Source organism: Hydra vulgaris, chromosome 05 (assembly GCF_038396675.1).
Source record: "Hydra vulgaris chromosome 05, alternate assembly HydraT2T_AEP".
NCBI classification, from domain to species: Eukaryota; Metazoa; Cnidaria; class Hydrozoa; order Anthoathecata; family Hydridae; genus Hydra; species Hydra vulgaris.
This window is the reverse complement of record NC_088924.1, coordinates 36,092,501-36,107,500: the sequence shown is the minus strand read 5'-3', so window position 1 is coordinate 36,107,500 and position 15,000 is coordinate 36,092,501. Positions and strand designations below refer to the sequence as shown.

Here is a 15,000-nt window from a genome sequence, read left to right as displayed (position 1 = left end):
CAGCTAATTTTTGCACAATCGGAATAGGTCTTGGCTTTTTTTTTAATTATTTTACCAATTTTTCAACCAATAGCATTTTAATATTTTTATCCTGCATTTTGATAATAATTAAATAATAAATAAACTAAACTTTATGCATTACTTAAAATTTTTTTAAGAAATTATTTATATAGATTTGATTTACAGGCAAGTTTGTTTCTTCTTAAGATGATCTTTATAAACTTAAATTTAACAGCTGAATGTATTTATACTTTTATTACCATAATGTTATTTTTAGAATAGTTTTATTTTGTGTCGTTCTATTGTAATACTTAAAAGTAACCTATTTAAGCTTTGTTATCTATATTTATTCAAGTATTGCCTTCTATATTTTTATATGATCGTTATTTAGATATCTAAATTACTAATAAATCAATAAAGTTACAGAATCAAAAATATATTCATAATAACAGCAACTTTGTTTGGAAAAAGTATTCCAATAAAATCACATAGTTGGGTGTGGAAATATTTTACCATTCTTCTTGAAGATGAATGACTTTCTTACTCCAGCTCAAAGGTACATTAAGTTGCTAGAGATAATGCAGCTTATATGGTAGCTGAAATAAGAAGGCAGGTTACATTAGTTTGCCATACTTTTTACACACTCTGCAACTTGTGTTGAATGATGCTGTATTTGCCCAGGTATATATTAAAAATATATCAACAACTTGTAAAAACATAGTAACCCATTTTAATCATTCTCAATATTCTTTAAAAGCTTATCAAAAATATCAAACTCAATATCAGGTGCCAGAAAATAGGTTTGAACAAGACATTTCAACAAGATAAAATAGTCAATATTTTATGTTTGAAAGAATTTTTGTACAAAAGCGTGCTTTGATCTTATTTTGTTGTGATAGTGACAACTCTAAACGAAAGTCACTGGAAAACAATGAATGGATTATTTTAGAAAAATTATGATTTTCAAAAATGTTTAGCGGTATGACAAATATATTAAGTGAGCATGAAGCAATTGCATCTGCTATAATTTCATCTGTACAAATTATACAAACCATGCTGGTTTTTAGGATAAGAGACAACTTAAAAAGAATGTAAAAAATCAGTGAATAAAATATTTGAAAAATATCATAACAATAACAAGAATCTCATTTTAGCCACATTTTTAGATCCAAGGAATAAAAATAATTTTTTTCCAAATGAAGAAGCTGATAGTTATCTTTAAAATATTATTAAATTGCTTGTAGATAGCTCAAAAAGTCTTTTTTTTTAAAACAAAAAAGATTATATAGAATTTCAACCTGAGGTCAGTTTTTCATCAAGTAGATTTCGATTTTCCAAATGCTTTAAAAATTTTATTAAAAATAAAAAACACTTGAACTGAGAACACATCAATATCTGAAGTTCTGCAAGAAACAGAAGGCAAAAATTATCTAAAATTGAAAGATGAAGTTTTAATGATTTGATCCAATAACCATGCAACAAGATAGTCCTATAGTATGGTGAAGAGCAAATAGAAATAACTTAAAGCAATTAGATCCAATAGCTCAGAAATATTTATCATGCCCTCCATCTTCTGTTGAAAGTAAATGATTGTTCAGTTGTGGAGGTAAAATTTATTATCCACAACGAAATAGGTTGGCTCCGGAAATAGGAGAAATGCTTATGTTTTTATATTACAATATTCGTATACACAACTTTAAATACTAAATAATGTTAAAACTGCTATTGGTGCTTTCTTTAGAATTTTAAAGTTATATTTCTCTTGGTTTATTTTGAGAAGTTGCATATATTTCATGCAATAAATGTTTTTTTTATAAAGAGTTGAAAATTATTAGTAAATTGCTTATATTAAAACTAGTTTCATTTTAAAATTGAAGTAAAAAGCATTCCTCTAAAATTATCTATTTTTTTAAAGTTTTTTTGGCCACAAATGTGCAATTTGTACATCACTAATATATATATATATATATATATTATATATATATATATATATATATATATATATATATATATATATATATATATATATATATATATATATATATATATATATATATATACATATATATATATACACACACACATATGTGTATATATATACATATATATATACACACACATGTGTATATATATATACACATGTGTGTGTGTGTATATATATATATATATATATATACATACATACAAACATATATATATATATATATACATACATATAAACATATATATATATATATATATATATATATATATATATAATATATATATATATATATATATATATATATATACATATATATATATATATATACATATATATATATATATATATATATATATATATATATATATTTATATATATTATTATTATTATTTCAGGCTTCCTGATGAGTCTACTGATGGCAAAACAACTTGAAGAAGACAACTAAAAATGTTTTTACTAATTTATATATATATATATATATATATATATATATATATATATATATATATATATATATATATATATATATATATATATATATATATATATATATATATATATATATATATATATATATATATATATACGTATATATATATATATGAATAATAATAAATTTATACTTAAACTTATAAATAGTTTTTTTATGTTTTATTTACCATTTGTAGTGTTTGCACACATAACCTTGAAGAGATATGCTGCAATGATCCTTGTTTGGTAAATGAAAAAGAATCACAACCAAGCGATGGTTGAATAAGTTCTAAGCTTGCTCCACTTATAGCTATGCCATTTGAAACACGAACACACCATCCATTAAAACGGAAATACAAATGACCATTTTGATTCATCTCAAACTCAGTACTAAATAACACTTTTTAAACTTATACTATTTTCAATCATGTACCATTTTTTATATTTATATATTATTTATATATATTAATGCATTATTATTTATCAGACTTTTTTAATAAAAACATTTTTATTTTTTTTAAACTTTTTGTAAATAACAATTAGATACTTAATAAACATTTACTTTTTACAATAAAATTTTTAAATATGTAACTAAAAAGGAACCAAAATAAAGAAAAAATTTAAACAATTATAAAAAAAAAAATTCTTGACATTAAAGTATGCAAAAGCCTCACGATGTTTGTTGACATCCATTTCGTAAGACTAATTTATTTCCTGTTGAAATATGAATGCATTTTAATGATCCATGATGCTGAATTGAGCCAGGACCTATTTCACTTGTAATAACTAAAATTTGAAAAATAAAAAAAATAATTTTAAAGTTTTATTTAAAATTCATATGAAAAAGTATGTTGAAAAAGTATGTTTTTAAAACTACAGGTCAAAAAATATTGTATATTTTATATAGGGCACTTTAGTTTCAAATTTTAAAAGGCTTATATTTTTTAAGTCTTAAATATATTTAATTTTAGACCAACTTTTTTTATATTAGTTTTAAATTAATTAAGTCTTTTTGTAAAGTCTTTTTCATGCTAACATGAGGAGAAAAACAAAATAAAAAACATAAATTGAATATAACCTGTTGTAACACATAAGTCTTTTTTTCTTAACTTCAATGTTTTAGTTTTAAAATCACATTCAATATTCATAAGATGTTTATGTTTCTGAGAATCACAATCTGATTGAAATAGTTTACCATCAACCATATCTGGTAAAGCTAAACACTTCTTTGAGTAGAGATTCTAAAAACATTTGTGTCAATTGTGTGTTAAATCAATGTGCTTAGTAATTTTTAATTGTAATTAAATATACTTTTATCTAAGCCACAAACAGCAACTTTTAACCTGATAAAATTTTAACAAAACACAGGTTTTTAAATTTTTTTTATTTTAATTTTTTACATTATAGGTACACCAAGAAGTTTCAAGTCTTATCACAGAGCACTGCGGAAGAGTATTTCAAAGGAAATTCACATCTCCTTTCTTGCCATTGTTATAAAGCTTGCCCAGAGGTGGCTTTGATCCATGGATCTCTAGCTTTTGAGGCAAGCATGCCAACCACTACACTACAGCTACTCTTTAACATAACCTGTATAAAAATGCATTCACCTTGTCTGAATCAATATAACAACGAACTATGATAATGAAATATTTGTTGTTGATTCTGCACTTAAATTGTCAGATTTAAAAAATAATCAACCTAGCATTTCGTTAATTTTTTTACAACATTAAGATCATTGGCAACATGAGAAGAAAAAAAAAAAATGGATTGTCAAAGTTAAAACATGTTTTAACTTAGAGATGCTTTAAATGTTTACAAAATGGAATACAAAAAAAAACTTGTTTAATTTGTGAATGCATTTAAAAAATAAGCTTTTACTGTAAAAACATTTGTCACATCTTAGGTACAAAAAAAAAGTTCTTTGTTTAATTGCACTTAATATATGAAAAATGTATTCATAGACTAAGTCTTTTAAACCTCTATTTATATATTTTTGTCATATATCATTAATTTATCATTTTGCACAGCAGCTTATTATTCACATATAGATATTTTGTAATATATTTACAATAAATTTTTAAATCCAAACTTTTATCTAAAAAACATGAAACACTCTAAACTATAGGTATAAAAAAATACTTTATAATTAATATCCATATTGTACCCAAATAGGGAATACAATTACTCATGAGTTTTACTATCTGGGTACTCAATGCTTCAATTTTCATTTACCTGGATTACCCGGGTAATTGTTAAAAAAATCAAACAATAAAAATACAAGATGATAAATATATTTTTGTGTATTATGAGTAGTTAATATTAGTTCAGTTTTTAGTATAGGAACATTTTGTTTTAATATGTAGTTATTTAGTAAATAATACTTTAAAAACTCTTAACCACTGAGAGTGCAGTCAATCTGGAATGTATTTTTGTAGCAAAAATTTCCGTCAATGGGAAAAATAATCCACTGATGTATGCTTATTATTAAGAAGCACTTTGTATAATTATTTCCAATTATTTGTTTTCTTTCCATTTCCTTCAAAAATTTTCAGCTCTTTTTTGAGTTGCAATGATTTGTGGATTTTTTTGGTGGTGCTAAAACGGTTAACAAGTTATGAAGAGTGTCTTCACCAAAAGATGCACCTTTCTTCTTTGCTATTACTTCAACTTCAACAGGTATTTTTGATTTCAGTTCACAAAACAAAAATTTATTATTTGTTTTGCAACTAATTTTACATTATATTTATATGAATATTATAACCATTCATTTGATTGTCAATATTGGCCCTTGTGAAGGATCATCAGTAGAGAAACTATAGAGGTGTTTTAGCATTGATTGATTCTTTTTATTAGCTGGGTACACATATTTAGAGCCAGAGGTGTGCCCATTTTTTTAAGTTTATTGAAAATGAAAATTGTAAAATTTGCCTCATTTTTACTTAATTCCATCACAGCTTCTGCTAAAGGTTCCAATATAACTACAAGTTCTTTAAGGTGTGAAAAATGGTCATCTGATGAAACCATTGCACCTAGTTACTAATAAGTCATAGATAGGATCACATAATATGAAACCATTTATCATATCAATCAAAGAATTCCAATGACATGTTTAACAAAATGTTTTTGCAGAATGCTGTTTCAAACTGGTGAGTTCCTAAAAAAGCATATTCTGCTTGTTTCTTTTATCTGTTTATATCTACAGTTAGTTACAATATTTGTTCTTATATCTACAGTTAGTTACAATATTTGTTCTTATATCTACAGTTAGTTACAATATTTGTTCTTATATCTACAGTTAGTTACAATATTTGTTCTTATATCTACAGTTAGTTACAATATTTGTTCTTATATCTACAGTTAGTTACAATATTTGTTCTTATATCTACAGTTAGTTACAATATTTGTTCTTATATCTACAGTTAGTTACAATATTTGTTCTTATATCTACAGTTAGTTACAATATTTGTTCTTATATCTACAGTTAGTTACAATATTTGTTCTTCTTGTTCTCAATAAAATTTATATTTGCATCGCTGGAAAGATATTCATAGATATTGGAATTAAAAGATTTGTTATCTTCATCATCATAATTTTCAGAAAACTCTAGTTTTATTATTTGATTGAGCATGCGAAGCTTTTGAATATATTACACTTAGTATTGTCAAATGAATTGCATGTTGTAACACAGCTGATTTATTGGGTCAATTTTATTTCAATACTTAACCATAACAGACGCCCATTCATGTGTTGATGCGCCAATGTCAGATTTTAAATTCAACTCATACTTATTTAATGAAGGAATTATTTCTTTTGCGTAACATGACCCATCCATTTTAGTAAATCCAATTATTATTTGTCCACTTATCAACAGTAATGTTAAACTTTTCAAACAATTTTTTGCAAACAATTGTTGTTTCAACTCTACTTGTTTTTCTTTGTAGAATTTCATGAATTTCAAACTGTTTAATTGTAACTTTTCTTTTTGGCATCTCGAAATTCTTGGATAAAATATAACCTCATATAGCTTCAGTATGTGCAAACCTCTAAATGAAAATCTGTCCTTAGCGGCACATTTAGCTAGTAATTCATTTCTTTATTTTCTTTTCATAAACTTTCAAATATTTTCATTACTATGTTTTGGTTGCTTCGAACAAAAATTTTGGCTCGATGGAGTTGGAAACTCTAATGCTGTACATTTTTCAGTTTAGATATCACGAAGGCACAAATGATTTATCATTCCTTTAGTATTTCCTCTTTTCATTTGGATAGAACTACCCCATTTAAGGCACTTAGCTGCTGTCTGGCCAGTAATCTTTGAAAAAGAATCTTAAGTCTTACATGTATTTATCATTCTCTATATAAAAAGGTATATAATATAAAAAAAATTAGAAACTAAATTTAAGTATTGGAGAAATGTGGCTTGATATATAATGTTTTTACTTTTTAGTTAATTTTCCCTTGTGTCGGTTTCAAAAAAATCTTTCCAACTATTATCATAAAATAAGAATTAAATACTTGGAATTGAGTACCCAAATATATGCTGCAAATATCTGGGTATTGAGTTACTCGGGATTTTAGTGATTACTTGGAATACCTTGGTAGTCGATACCTGGGATTGTATTCCCAACACCCAAACTTTATAACTAAACACCCAAAATGTATAGTTACTAAGTAACTATGTTTTTTTTTTTAATTTTTATTATTTTATATGTTTTTTGTTTATTATATGACTAAATGTTGTATACAGCACTCTGTTCGTATTATGTTTGGATTTCTATAGGAATTAAATACTTACAATAAGCATGCCATGTAGAGTGTGAGTCCACCTTTGTCGCTCATCTGTGTCATTACAAGCCATAAGAATCAATTCTTCATTAATATCAGTAGTTGGTGCTGCTATGCATGCACCAAGTCGACTTTCGCTTCGAGTGCGCAATGATTCAATGCCAAATGTGCCTTTAAATTTAATGTAAACAAGCTAAATTAATTGAAGACAAATTGCCATGGTTAAAAAAACTGCTTCATTTATTAAAAATTATTAAAGAAAAAAAAAAAAATTACAAAAAGAAAAAAAAGGAAAAACTTAGATATTTTGTTTTTAACAAATTTTTTATATTTTATTTTTATTATTTTTGACAAAATAAGAAATAAATATAACTATTCAATTATTCATATTGTATAATATTTATAGTAAGTATATTACTATACCCATTAAACTAATAAAAAATAAATAAAATAATCAAAAAATAAAAAAATAATTTATGGTAAAAGTTAAATTAACTGGTGAAATGAATTTAGTAGCTTGTTAACAAACTTGGTAGAGAACATAAAAAGTTGTAGTTAAAAAAATAATTATAATTTTTTTAATAGGTAGATGAACAAATGAAGATGAACAAATGATGATAATGTTGATCAATGAGGAACATGTAACGAGAATGAATAATAAACAAATGATGGGAGATTTATTGAAAAGTGAAACTTTAAGATTAAGAAAAAAATTAAATGATAAAGGAGAAAGAAAGAAAAACATATTAAAAAAAAGGCCTTTAAAGTAAAACAAATTAAAAACAAATCTTTGAAATTAACAAAATGAAATTTCTTTAAAAATAAAACATCTGGAGAATTTTTTTAATAAATTAAAGCACTTTACCTGAAATATCAAAGTCAGAAAAAGGATTTGGCCGATCATAGGGGTTGAATGTAGGAGCAGTTCGAAGCTGTGTAACACCCTCTTTGTATCTGTGTAACCCTCCATCTTTAGCATTCATTATACTGTGAACTGGATTTTTCAGATCAAACTGGAACTCAAAATTTTGGCGCTGTCCAAATATGGTCAAATCAATAGCTGCACCAACCATAAAACCTAATTTTTGGCCTAAACTTAGCTCAAAACGAATTCTAAAAAAAAATTGAATTTTAATTTGGTTTTAAAAAAAAACTTTCAAGTAATTTTTCATTTTTAAATAAATTTTAAAATTCAGACAACTTGTATTTGGAATACTCAACAAAATGCCATCACTGGCATGATACCATCACTTGCATCATTGTTATACCCATACTTATCAAATGCAAACAAAAATCTGGAAATGTTGACACTCATTTTAACTTGTTTTAAAATAAACTTTATCAAATTATAGAAAATTAGGACAACTTATATTTGGAATTTTCTACTAAATGCCCTTCTTGTATCATAGTTATGCCTAGATACAAGAATAAATGCAAACAAAATAACTCACCAAATAAATGCAAACAAAATCTGGAATGTTAACATAATTGATAATATAAATTATAATAAATTATAAATAATAATGAATTATAAGCAAAGTACCCATGAATTAAAAACATTTGCATCAAAAATTGAATTGCTGAATTTACCCAACCCATAGCAACCTCTGTTGCTTTCAATACTACTACAGCTACATCTAAAACATTGCATAATCCTTGCCCAATAAAATTGACAGCACTGCAAGTGCCATGACATAGATGTGATATAGCTAGAATAAAAACCATCAACATGTAAAAGTTCATATATAATTTAAAACTCAGTTAAATTTAAAAATCGGTTTAAAATATTTTTGACAGTTTTTTTATTACTTTTATTAATTTATTCATATTTATCCTGACATTTTGAATAGATTTTTATAACTTTAATTTCTTTTTCAATATTTTTTTTTATAACCAAAATAATTAATTATTTTGTCTTTGGAAACATTTTTACTATTTAGTAGACAATTTCAGAGATTTATTAATTTATTTTAAAAAAAGTACTCATAAATAACCTTTGCATCCTCCTCCAACCAAACCTTCACATAATATCTTGCTTACAAAACGCTTATTTCGAATATGAATATCAAACTGTTCATCACGTTGCGCCAATAAACTTCTTCGTCGACGTCGACCAAAGAAAGAGGCTATTTTTTTTCCGATCTATTTGTATGGGAGTGTATGTTTATATATGTGTGTGCATATATATATGTATATATAAATATATATATATATATATATATATATATATATATATATATATCAACTCTCAGAATTAGGAAAAATGAGGTCGGCAATAAATTGCCGTCATTGGTCGGCAATAAATTGCCCAAACTGTTAGAGGTCAACATCAGGTCAGCAAAAATTTTGACACAAAGAGGTTACCATAAAACATAAAAATGAGGTCAGCGATATATTTATATATTTATATAAATATATATATATATATATATATATATATATATAAATATATATATATATATATATATGCATGTATGTATGTATGTATACATATATATATAATTATATATATATATATATATATATATATATATATATATATATATATATATATATATATATATATATATATATATATATATATATATATATATATATATATATATATATATATATATATATAAAAAGATATATATATATTTATATACACACATACATATGTATACATTTATATAAATACATATATATAAATATATGTATGTATAAATGCATGTATGTATGTATATAAATATATATATATATATATGTATTCGTATACATACATGCATGCATTTATATATATGTGTGTATATATATATATATATATATATATATATATATATATATATATATATATATATATACACATACATTTATATATTTAACAAGATTTAACATTTTAAACGAAACATTAAAACAATAAAAAACACATTTATCAAAACACTTACATTTGCCATACCATCTCTTATTTTACGAGCTGTGCTTGCCACCCATTGTCCTATATTAACAAACAATAAGATTACAATTATAAACTAATCTACTGTGTGTTGCTCATTTAGTCATATAATTGACTTTTTATGGTTTAAGTCCACATTTTTTATATAGAAAATAATTTTTTTTTACCAAACTTGTTGAATTGACCTCCAATCCATTTTCCAGCTGAATCAAGAAAATTTTTGCAATTATTCTGAGCTTCTCTGCACTTTAATGCATAGCAATTAGTACAGTCAATCTTGAGTTTTTCTTTACACTTAATTTTTGCTGCTTTGACATCTTCAACTGCAGATAAAAGTTTCTTTTGAGCATAAACAAATGCATCATTAACAGCTTTTCTTGCTCTCTCAATCGCCTATAATGATGAAACACACTATGATGACAAACACTATGATAAATGTATTGTTATTATTAATTGTTATTATTAGTTAATAATGACTAAAAATGATTAATTTTAACCTAAATGGTTTATATTAGTAAGCCTTTTATTACTTATGTTAATCTATACTTTAATGATTAAATTTAAATTTATTAATTAAAGTAAAGATTAACATTGAACTTTTTTAATTATTTTTTTAAATTTATTATTATATATTATATATTAATTTCCTCATACATATGATATTGCAAATATACAAAAAATATACTTGTATGTATATTTTCATAAACCTAGGAACTTAAATCATTTCAAAATTGTAACAAATAAATAAAAGTAATTTATATTTTTAATTATTGTTTGTAAATGTCCCTGTTTTACAACTCACATTACATAATTTCAAAATAAATCAAATATCTTACACAACTTTACAAAAAGTATAGAAATACTTATTATTAAATAGTCTAGATAGTTAAAGATATTATGTAATATTCTATTAGTTTAGTATCTTATAAAAGATGCAAACAAAAGCTCCATTTTAATAGTCATAGTTTTTAAATACCATATAATAAAGACCATATTATATTATACAAACTAGAAGATATTATATAAAACTGTTTAAAATAACAAGTTTGCTTTTTTTTTGAACAATTACTTTCTATTCAATATTATTTATAATAATTTTAAGACAAATACGATATTCTATTCTCAATTTCTTTTAGACATAGCCCAAACTAGAGCACTTTTAGTACATTAATACATCACACTAAATAAAGCCAATTAATCTTTAAGAAATTTTATTTTTGAAAACACTCCGTAAATAAAAATTCAATAAAGACATCTCCATGTCAGATGATATCTATGTGTATCTCCATGATACACAGATGCTATAAGAAGTATCTGTTTATTGTTTCCATAAAGGTTTGGTATTATGATTCTAAAGATAAATAAAACCCAAGCTAAAATTTAAAACTTTTAAATTAATATTTATATATAAAAATTTGATGGAGATATTTCAAAGGTGCCACTTTCTAAACTTGTGAATCATTTATTGTATTTGAATAAAACATATGATGATAACATCAAGTTAAGAAATTTTATTTAACTTTTTTGGATTCCTTTATAACTCCACATTCAAATTCTTTAACAAACTTAAATTTTTAATTCATTTTTTACATTGTTAAGATGTTAACAATTAAGACTAATATTTCTTAAAGGATTAAAAGTTTTCAAACATTTTTCTAAACACCTAAAGTCCTGAAAAAAAGCATTAAAATTAAAATGTAATATTCCTACTTCATCCGTAAATTGAAATTTTTTTGAAACAATTTTTTGACTTCAATTTTTGAAAGTTGTTGTCATAGATACATTCTAAAATACCCTAAAGATGTGCAACCACCCTAATGAGTAAAATTGATTTTAAGAATATGAGTTTCTTAGTTTCTTATAATTTTGTCAGAGAAAGTTATTTGGACTTTATTGCTCAGTAAACGTTTTGATTTTTATTTTGATGATCCTGAGCAGAATAAATAACTTAGCTAAAAGTTAATAAAATGTTAATAAAACTAACAAAATTATCAGTTAAATATAACATAACACATGCTCATTTTACACTTGTTTACTGATGTCAACAAAAACTTCAAAAAGACAATATTATTTTGTTGTAAAACTTAAGTGCTTACAATGTTTTTGAAAAAACATTGTAAGCGCTAAAGTTTTACAACAAAATTCATAAATTTAATCATATGGCTGAAATTGAACTACTGGTTCTACTGGTTTGCAGAACCAAGTTGAACTAATTGGTTCAACTTGGTTCTGCAAAGAGCAGAGAAAAAGTATATGAATTTTTCAGTAAAACTGTAATCATAAGTTCTTAAGAAGCTTTTGTTGACATCACTATGTCTAATACTTCAGTTTATGCAAGCAATTTAATATAATTTAGATTAATAAATCATTAATTATAAATCACAAACCACTTGATTATCGAAACCTCAACTTTATCAAATTTTAGAGACTATCTACTAAATTTTTCTAAAACACATGTTGCAAAAAACCATAACAATGCTTCTAAAAAACCTTCACTCGTTGAACACCAACCATTCGCCTAATCTCACCACCTGTTATCAATAATCCTAACTGAATAATTTTATTTTAGAAAAAAAATGATATAATATAAAATATAAAAGCATAATAAAATCACAGTTAACAGTATTGAGAAAGATCAATTGATATTTTTAAATACAAGCTTATTATACAGTTTTATCTCCGACCATTTTTAATTTTTTTTTGTTGAGTTGTCATTGAAAAAGTCATCTTGTTTCATTTTCCATCTTTACCTGTCTACCTTTATGAAAAAATGTTTTATTGGTGGCATTGATAATGATTTTATCGTTTGCAAAGATATTTCATTAATGTTTCATAAAAATTCTTTTATTTTGAAAAGCAAAAATGGAAATGAAAATTGAAGAGTTAAAAGTATAAAAAAATGCAGAATTTGAAATAACAGGGATTACAGACTTTGACAGGGATTACAGACTTTGAAATTACAATTAATGTAAAATTACAGAAACAAAGAATCTAAAATTAAAGTAACTACAGAATGGAAAACAATATTTTTGATGCTGCAGTTTTTTTTTAAACATATTGTTTATAAAATTTTAGTTTTATTATTTTAAACAAGTATTAAATACAGGTGTGGAAGCAGAAGGTGTAGAAAGTACAAGTAAGGAAGTACAGGTGTGGAAGCAGAAGGTGTAGAAAATACAGGTGCGGAAGCAGAAGGTGTAGAAAGTACAAGTAAGGAAGTACAGGTGTGGAAGCCGAAGGAGTAGAAAATACAGGTGTTCAACTACTTTGAAGCCTGCTGCTACAAGGAAGTGCCAATATATTGACTGAGGGTTTTGCTGGGGCAGGCAGTCTATCAAATAAAAAATAAAAAACTTTTTCCGGTCATTAAAACAATTTTTGTTTAAAAAACCTAAAACTGACTTGACAATAGAAAAATTAAAAACAACCAAGCAAGAGTGTGTGTATATATATATATATATATATATATATATATATATATATATATATATATATACACTCTTGCTTGGTTAATTTTAATTTTAAAAATTTATTTTTTTTAATTTTAATAAATTTAAAATTAAAAAAAAGGTATATATATATATATATACACACACACATATTTATATATATCTGCTATAGAGTATATAAATCAGCAATTGCTTACTCTTTTTGCTTTTTCAGAAAAAGAAGAAAAAAGCAAAGAATAATGAAAGAAAAGATTGATGCCACATCCAAAAACCTTAGTCAATGTAGTGACATTCCTAACGGGTGATGCCGAAGTTATTGGACAAAATAAAAACGTCAATAACTTATTTATAAACAAAAAAAACAAACTATTATATTTTTTTTAAATAAAGCAATTATCTTTTAATAAAAATATATTATTTTTTATATGAAAAAACACCACCATCTGCAATTGATCTCAATTTTGCTCTGACGCCTTTCATATGCGACTGTAAAAAGTTTAAATCAATTTCTTGTAGTTTTAGTTTAAGGCGATCAATCAAAACTTGCTCTGTTTAAGCTTGCCAATCTCCCTCGTAAACCTTCTGTGCCAAATGTCCCCAAAAAATTTCAATTGGTCGTGCTTGAGGCACATTTGGGGGATTGGATTCTTTATCAACGTAATAGACATATTGGTCCATCTAATTTAGAGAATATTTAGAATAATGAGAACTTGCTAAATCTGGCCAAAATAAATAGTTAAAGTCTCCATGATACTTGTGAATAAATGGAAAAAGTCGTTTTTCTAAACATTCATTAATATAGATTGATGAATTGATCGCTACAGCCTTGGAAGTGCGAAACAATGGCTCGGACATTCCACGGTCAGATATGGCTATCCACATTAATAATTTTTTTGGAAATTTTTCTTTTCCTATAAAACGAACACTTTCTGGGCATGTCTTTTTGTTGTTTGTGTAGTATCCAGAATTTCCAGGCATGTTGTCCCCTGCAAAACAAAAGCATTTTTCGTCATCGATGACTAGAAGCGATTTTATGTTATCGAGTTGGTTAACTAGTTTCCTGCTTCTTTTCTTTGCCTTTATTTGTTGTTCTATAGTGTATTTTGGAGTCTTTTCACGTTTTCTATATTTAATATTCATTTTTTTTAACTGATGACCAATTGTCAATTGATTTACACCGAATTTAATACCTATTTTTCTCTGACTGACCCCTTTTCGATTGTTGACAAGTCTCGTTAATTCGGCTTTCTTTTCTCTAGTCCAGGATGTCGGACGACCAGGGTGCTTTCTATCAGAAAACGATTGAACAGTTTCAAGTCTTTTTAGGTTATCATATACTTCGAGCAAATCCTTCCTTTACAAAATGATTTATGATT

The 15,000-nt window shown here is 24.9% G+C and overlaps 1 protein-coding gene across 2 annotated transcripts in view; it reads right to left on the bottom strand.

Moving 5' to 3' along the window:
- Positions 1-15,000, bottom strand: part of LOC100201520 (uncharacterized) — a 112,417-nt gene that overhangs the window by 19,428 nt on the left and 77,989 nt on the right. For both annotated transcript variants that reach the window (XM_065798046.1, XM_065798047.1), the window contains exons 20-28: positions 10,343-10,568; positions 10,168-10,217; positions 9,235-9,382; positions 8,784-8,949; positions 8,106-8,353; positions 7,251-7,411; positions 3,534-3,696; positions 3,130-3,241; positions 2,644-2,845 (exon numbers count right to left, since the gene is read on the bottom strand). In XM_065798046.1, the coding sequence (XP_065654118.1) occupies positions 2,644-2,845; positions 3,130-3,241; positions 3,534-3,696; positions 7,251-7,411; positions 8,106-8,353; positions 8,784-8,949; positions 9,235-9,382; positions 10,168-10,217; positions 10,343-10,568 (1,476 nt within the window). The remainder of the gene's footprint in view (positions 1-2,643; positions 2,846-3,129; positions 3,242-3,533; positions 3,697-7,250; positions 7,412-8,105; positions 8,354-8,783; positions 8,950-9,234; positions 9,383-10,167; positions 10,218-10,342; positions 10,569-15,000) is intronic.